This window comes from Haemaphysalis longicornis, unplaced genomic scaffold (genome assembly GCF_048455015.1).
Source record: "Haemaphysalis longicornis isolate Haplotype H1 unplaced genomic scaffold, Haemaphysalis longicornis Haplotype H1 scaffold_1, whole genome shotgun sequence".
In the NCBI taxonomy this organism is placed as follows: Eukaryota; Metazoa; Arthropoda; class Arachnida; order Ixodida; family Ixodidae; genus Haemaphysalis; species Haemaphysalis longicornis.
Window position 1 is genome coordinate 458737274 of NW_027526203.1, and position 7759 is coordinate 458745032.

A 7759-nucleotide genomic window follows, 5' to 3' on the forward strand; every position below is an offset into this window, starting at 1 on the left:
ACGACAGCGGCGCGAGTCCCTAACGACGTCAGTTCCAGGGTAGGGTGGCCAGGGTAAGGTGCCACCTTAGCCAGGGGAAGCCACTCAAACATCTCACCGCCATGAACTCTGGGCGAACCCGCCTGCAAATACGGCTCGTCACCGCTCGCCACCGCTTGCTCGAACGGAACTCTTCCCGTAAACAAAGTTGCACATGCGTGAAAGAAATGTATTATGAAGGCTCTAGTAAGAGGCATACCAGTCGCCAGTAAAAAGCATTCTGCCTAATCCAACGGGGGTGATTGACATGCTCCTTTGAGCACTTCGAAACAGCCGCGCTGTCTGCGCCGTTCTCTATTGGCGCAACTGAACCCAGCTCCGCCCACGTGACGCGGACGTTGCCAGACCATGCTGCTTGATTTTTCTTCCATGGATATCGCGGTCCGCTGATCGCCACCAACGTCAACACGCGCGCACAAATTTTTTAAATTTATATTAGTATGACATCAAAGCAGTTTTATTTCATAAAACTTGTGGAGTTATTTGTAAGCATATAATGCTCCTTTTTTTTACTGGCATTAAAACAATAAAAGAGAGTCGCGTATGCTGCGCAGTGTGCCACCTTGTGCGCCTTTGCCACCTTTGCGGCGCATAAATTGCCATCGACAATCGAAAAATCTCGGGTAACTTCCTGGCTATGCTGTTCGTCAAATTAATAAGAAGTCCTCGTCAAATAATGAAGCCTTACCGGTAGACAAGCATGTATCACCTCCACAAGACATTGGTGAGTACTGAGAAAGGCCCCATTTGTCGCAGATTTTGTTGGCTGGGGATTCTTAGCTGGGTTAATTTTTTTTGTTTCGTAACCCTAATCTTCCATTCCATTCGCATAAGAAGATAAGCAAGTGTTCGCTGTTCCGTTTTTTGTTTCCACTGACGTTATTGCATCGCGTGTTATGGTGCTGATAAGAGTAATGTTTTCATAACGAGCGGCACAACTGCTAGGCAATGGCAAGATATCAATGTGAGAACTTTAGCTACGTGATTATAGCGTAAATGTGCATATGGGCTGTAACTCGATTCCTTCGCTACCCTCGCAGACCGTGATATCGTGTTTCATTGTAGAACTAACGAAGCTAGGCGTCTTTGGCCTAACTAGCACGCCAGTTTTGTGGCACATATGCTGTTGACCTTCACATAAGGTTATAAGTGCGCAGTTGCATACGTGCGTGCACGTATGCAAGTGATGTGAGACGCCTGGCTTCTCTTTCTTGAGGTTCACGTTACTTCGGTTGGTATGACGGTTCATTTTCATTTGCCGCATATAGGAGAATAATTCATTCACTCCGACGGTAGGTGTTCTGGCCGCCCGGGCTCCTCTTTACTGCACTCGATGTCGGGTTTGCGCAGACAGGTGCGAAGAGTGTGGTATTGCTTAGTTAACATTGCTGAAAGGCGTGTTTGTAATCCTGCAAATGTTGCACGGCACGTGCGCTCCGAGAATAGTGTGCAATTTTTGCAATCTCGCGAATGTACCGAAGTAGCGCGCGTTTCTTGGAATCCGAAAGTTGCGGGCCTCAGCTTTGCGTGCGTGCTAACGAAGAGTGCCTTTTGAACGCAGCATTAACAGCACGCCAAACATGAGCACCGAGGCTGGCCAGCAGATTCCAGGCCGCAGGGCCCTGATGCCTGGCTGGATGAAGAGCCACATGGACAGGCTGAACACCGTGGCCAACCTGGATGACATGTGCAGCTCCCCACCAGAGACCGAGTCGGGCTTTCTCCGCGACCTGCCGCTGTCCCGCCTAGCTACTTCGCACCCACCACTGGCCCCGCCTGCTGGTGTGTACCCCAGTGGGGCTGCGTGTAGAGGGGGGAGAATTAGTCCGTTTGTTCAAAGGAAAAGCGAAGGACCTTGCCTCTTGAAACGGTGAGCAGTGAGACAGATGCAGTGGTAATGTAAAGCAAGAAAAACGGCACCAAAAAGAAACGATGTAAAGAACGAAGTCCTGGTAGCTTCTTTGTATACATCGTGTACTTTGGTGCGGTTTTACGTGTTTTGAACCTGTTTCCTCTTTGGCAGGATGCTGAAGCCAGGCAAGCTGCTGAAAACGCATGACTTGAGTCCTTGTGTAGAATTTGCTGTGCAATGTGCAATTTTTTTTTAGCCCTTTATTTCTCGGGTATTATGCAGGTGGTGGGGGTGATAATGTTGGGGCCGTTTTATTCTTTGCTGCTGAATGTGCACATTTTCTTAATATGCCTGCTGTGACCCTTTTGCTTTCATCCAAACTGACCTAGCTTGTTAATGTTCTGGGAGGGGCGGCAAGAAGGCCCTAATTCCTCATGCGGTAGTACTTGTAAGATAAGGTTTAACCACTGCATAGTGTTCATATATAATTTCGTTGTTGCAGCAGTCTGTAAACCTGCTAGTTATTGGATGCAAGAAAGGAGACGAGGTACTCATTATGGCCCCTTGTGCGTGTACTGTGAGGTTTTTTTTTCCTGGTATGGCTTCTCTCTACAGGCATGCAGGAAGTGAGGACGAAGATGGCAGGTGCTACATGATGGTACTCTGTTGAAGAAACCAACCTTGAGCCTCCTGGCCTGTACTGTTTAGAATTCTTGCTAAGGCTAACGTGCAGAAGGCAGTGGACTGCGCTGTGAAAATTTGCAGTTTGACACACCTTGAGGTACTGAACAGGTGTGCACATGCACTTCTGGGGATGCTTTTGGGACGCACAGGAGTCATCCGCGAGCATCAGCCATGTGCTTCCACATTCCTTCTAAGTGGACTGCACTGTGCAAGGGCTCCTCCTCTGTTAGGCTGAATTGTTTTCCACCGCTGACTCATCTCCACAATGGCTCTAGGCAACCTAGCGTGCCCATTAATTCAATACCACTGGCAACTACTACTGCACTTAGTTGTTACGGTACATTTAAGGTACAAGGTCTGTGAGGCTTTGTGCCCACTGCTATTGCAGTTGTGTGAATGCAGACCTGCGTTGCCCTTGCTAATGCTAGTGCTGATTGATCGAGGGGGCTCGAGTGCTTCTGTGCCCCAGTGGCGAGCAAAAGAGTTGCCTGGGCCATGATGCCACGGCGTGCATGTGTGTGCAGGTGTTCCCCAGACGATCCGGGCGAGTGGTGTAAGCAAGTGTGAGCGGCAGCGGCTGGCCCCGGACGATGCCCTGCTACAGCATCACGGCCTGCAGAGCCTGCAGAGCCTGCAGGGTTTTGGGCGCGACAGTGGATCGGGCAGCGAGTCTGCCCACACGACTCCCTCGGTCACGCCCCAAGGCTCGCCTTCACTGGTCAAGCGAGTGGTGGCCGCAGACTTGACGGCAGTCGGTGTGCCTGCAAACCGGCCCAAGCCTAAAAAGAAGCCAACCACTCGCTACGCTGTCACCAACTTTGACCTTAACGCGGTCAGCCCTACCTCGTGGTGAGGGCGTTGTAGTGCGGTCGCCGAAGTATGATTCCAGCGTGCGGTAGGGGAATGCAATGGAGTAATTGTCGCCACCAGGATTACAACCCTGCTTCAATACACTGCTTGACAGGCTTTCAGGCCTAACTGGTTTTTTTTCCCTCTATCTCTCTCTCTCTCTCTCTCATTTTTTTTTTTAACATTCAGCGGCAAGTGCACATTAACGACGTGTACCTGTTGGCATTGTGCTGAAATGGGGCTTCATAATTGAGCTCTGTGGTGAACCTGTGAGTCAAAATTTCTCAAATACCGTGCACTGTGCACAGCAAATACCGGGCTGTGCTCGAACAGCGAGCTAATTTTTCAGAAATCTGTGTCGACGCTTATGCACCGCCCGGTATTTTGCTGTGAGCATGTGCACAACTTGGAAAGGTAGAAGCCACGCTATTGGCAGTTGCTCTCTTGCATTCCTCTATTGTGACCCAGTTGCCTGGAGGATGTGGCCCGCCTCGGTTACGGCATTGGTGCCAGCAGCTGTTGACCACCCCTGCCAGCTCCCTTTCTTTTTTTCATTCCTCCCCCTCCCCCCCCTACTTGCTTTTGTTGCTTCAAAACTGACCACGGCAACTCCGCTGCAAGCACCAGCCTTGCATTGAACTACCCGCACTGCTTTTTTTCTTTGTTGACTTTCTGACGATGCTGCTTGCTGCAAATTGCTGCATTTCACTTGGTGAATAAACAAGTCACTTACTCCCCACCTCGATGCATTCTCATTTTTGCCCGTATTGCAGCATTGTGGCTCGGGCTTTTTTTTTATGTTGCAGCATACTTGTTCCTCTTCCGAGATGCTACCTTAGCCTTGGCTAATTCTATTCGTATTCATAATGATGCTTCCAAGTTTCCCCTCCCAGTGCTATTGGTTTTACAATTTCGGAATGTTCATTGTCATGCCATGATTTTAACTGTCTGAACAAAATGTGCCTAGTGCGTCATTTTTGGTTGCTTCGCCAAATTGACTTGCTTCTGGCATGAAATGTGCAGTAAGGACAGGAATGCTAGCCGAATGCGTTGTCCCCGTTCATGTTGTTTCCTAACCACAAGCAAAATGTGAACTGCTTTACAGAGGGGCTGTCATTTCTCTCCCAACACGTTTTCCTGCTGTTCAGCTCCATTGCTGAGCTGAGCAGGAGTTTAGTGCCTTGCTTAAATGAGGTTAGTCCTGCCTGCTGAACATCTTTCATGGCTGCACAGTAGAGTGCACTGGGCTAGAAACGGCAGATTACTGGGCTGAAAATGCAAATTGACTGCTCGCAGCAATTTTTTAAAAACTCTGGAAAAGCCAAAAGTGAAAATAAGCATCACCATCTTGTGCATGGTCTTGCACGATGAGCTTTGATTTTGCTAGTTAAGAATGGTGAAGCAAAATTGGCAGAGCCTGTTTATGAAACATTTTTAAACAGCGAGATAACGGACTATGAATGTAGGCTCATCTTGTAACATTCAAAAAATCTGCAGTGTGCTTACTATCACAGGCGGTAAACTTTAGTTTGTATTTCTGTAAAATGGTTTCCCTTGGGTGTATGAAAGTCGTGAAAAGGCGGGACACACGAGACCTTTGTTCCTTGCTGCCGCCATATGGACAGGTTCGTTGTCATAACTTGGTGAAAGAACTAAGATGGGAATGTTTCGAACAGCGAAGTTAACAATAATCATTCAGGGTGGTGTCTACCACCTTGAACTATTTAAAAAATTTTGAGGAATAAGGTAAAACTAACTTTTTATCGTGTGGATTTGGCTGCAGATTCTTACTTGCAGAGTTTTTAAGTATCAAAAGATATCTAATGCAGAAGTTCCCATAGATATTCCTGTAGAGAAGAATTTTTCAATGCTTTGGAGATAACCTTGGCGAGCTATTGCACTTGTCACAGGCACACAGCCCCCATTATCTGTGCAAGCGCATGCCCACAATTTCATGTTGTGCTCCCGTTTTCCGCCATTGGTGCCGTCAGTAATCTCCCACGCTGGGCATCCTCGCAGAAACTGAGATGTTCATGGCATATTTTTGGACACCCTGCAACGTTCTTTCACTTGTGATTATTTTATCAATTCGCTCCTTTACTCAATGTAAAAATAGGGTGATGTGGCCCGCACCCCCTGTAATAATTATTGATTACTTTGTTGCTGGAAAATTCAATATTTCCCATTTTAAGAATTGGCCCAAGTTATGTGAAACACTGTGCTTTGCTGTTCACCATTCTGGCCATTCTAGCTGGCACTTCGTGCACCTTCTCCTAGGTAGCAGTGTCGCATGGCCTAGTAGCAGTTGAGGACCACTGGTCACTGTTAGAAGGAATATAGAGGGGAAGGGGCAATCGGAAGGTGCAGGAAGTTTTTTGTGTTCCTGATGGCTCAGGAGGCCTGTTGAAGGCACAAGGGGTGGATATGCGTCCAGTGTAGCTAGCAGGACGTGTTGTAAAAAAATAAATGGAGGGGAGAAATAGCATATATTTTTTTCTCTATGGAAATAGCTTTAATTCATTTATGGTGCACAAATGGTGTTTTTAGCCATTGCGGAAAAGGGAAAAAGGTTTGAGGGTGTGCTGTTTGGGCTGAAAGATTAAGTTCTTCAGCTTTTAGGCCTTCTATGACACTGTTATGTCACAAAGATGTCGTGGACCATATGGGTTAAAGGATCGGGTTTTAATTTATGGAAATGTGCTCAATGTAAAGGGACAATTTTTCATTCCGCTCTGATCTTGCCCTAATGTAGCAGTCCACTGTTTCCTCCACTTGCGGTTCGATTCCCTACCTCTGTTGCGGCAGATTTCCATCCACAGCTCCAGCTCGCAACCCTGCTTCATCGGGCTGTCGGCTGGTGGCTATTTTCATGACGCTGCTAGACCTGCACTCATTCGGGCTTGTAGGAGCCCAGATGTGTTGCTCATGATGATTATGAAAAGATTGGAAAGGAAGGCCTTTGCATCCTCTTTTTGCTTGCTATTGAGTTGGGTGTAAGCAGAGTGTCCAGTGGAGTGATATATGCAGCCTTTAAGGCCGATTGTGGCTGCCATAGCTACCTTGCAGGGCATAACTATGAAAACAATTTAGGATATGAAAAGAGATATTTTTTGATTAAATATGTTGCATGGGAATAACTTCAAATATTTAATTTTTGAAAATTAGAGAATGCAGCTCACAATAAGATGAGTGCACAAGCGATATCTATGTAAGCCGAAAAGAAAAAAAAATGCTTGAATCATCTGTGACACTTTGCACACAAACGGGGACGAGAAAGGAAAACATACGAACACTTGAAGCACGTGAAGCTAAGGAGGTTAAGACTGAAACAAAGGTACTGAATGTAACGAAGAGATATAGACATATGGAGCGTATAGATATTAGAGAAGAAAGACAAACGCAGCTCTAAGTTTGTCTTTTTTGTTTTGTCCTGCCCTCACAGTTTTTTTTTTTTATCATATTTGTAAAGATACAATGCTCCGGACAGTTGCCCTAAGTAATTGCTTTTCCTGGTTCAGCAAAGTCACCTCCCTCAAAAAAAGAAAATCCCAGCATACCTAAATAATCATAGTAAGCTTGTATAGTTCAAAGTACCTGGCATAAAACTCTCATATCAAGTATTAGAATACCCATTTTATCAATGCATTCAATAGAGGTAATCAAAAATCACCGAATATTTTTCATCCGTGTGTTTGTGCATTCGTTTGCTCTAGTCGCCTCCGTGGCTCCCCTAACGCAATTTCATTCATTCCCAAGTCCAAACTGATTCCCCACAGGTTCCCCTACCTAACTATCCACTGCACTTTTTCCCCTCGACCTTTTACACCACATTTGTTTCAAGCATAAGATGCCTTCATGGCAGACATGTAGGCACCCTATGCTTAACTGTTTTCTCACATCTTGGCTTTGCACTTGGGTAGAGGGGGTGTGAATTAAAAACTCACTAGTACCATGTTGCAGGAGTATGTGTGTGTACCACACGAGGTGCACAAAATGTGGCAGTTGACCTTGCTCTGTGGAAGCTGTTGAGTGCATGAAGTGCAAATCTGAACCTTCTCAGTGGGCAGGCAAGGAAGGAAACAAGTTGGCATTCCTAGAGCACGGCAGGCTGATTTCGTCCGTTCCCCGGCTTGGACGTGTTGTGTGTGTATGTGGGTGTGTGTCTGAGGAGATGACCCTCCAAATCTATCTGGCGTATCTGTATTGTCACTTTGGCCCATCCTTCGCATCCCCGATGGGTTGGTGTCATGTGCGAGTAGAAGGCACGAAGCCATGGCACTGTTTTGTTAATGCGCAAGCATTATTTGGCCACTCGCCCTGGAATTCTGTTCATTC

General features: G+C 46.7%; 1 protein-coding gene across 1 annotated transcript; it reads left to right on the top strand.

Annotated features, from left to right (window-relative positions):
- The first annotated feature begins 591 nt into the window (after window positions 1-591).
- LOC144156119 (uncharacterized) lies at window positions 592-4163 on the top strand. The gene is made up of 3 exons (XM_077687947.1): window positions 592-763; window positions 1601-1821; window positions 3100-4163. Exons 2-3 carry the CDS (start codon window positions 1620-1622, stop codon window positions 3426-3428), a joined length of 531 nt encoding a protein of 176 aa, XP_077544073.1. The 5' UTR covers window positions 592-763; window positions 1601-1619; the 3' UTR covers window positions 3429-4163.
- The last annotated feature ends 3596 nt before the right edge of the window (window positions 4164-7759 follow it).

Bases quoted from the DNA above. Each gene is read 5' to 3' on its own strand.
- LOC144156119 (XM_077687947.1), top strand. From the start codon at position 1,620: ATGAGCACCGAGGCTGGCCAGCAGATTCCAGGCCGCAGGGCCCTGATG. The intron at 1,822-3,099 runs GTGTGTACCCCA...ATGTGTGTGCAG, and splicing joins ACCACTGGCCCCGCCTGCTG to GTGTTCCCCAGACGATCCGG.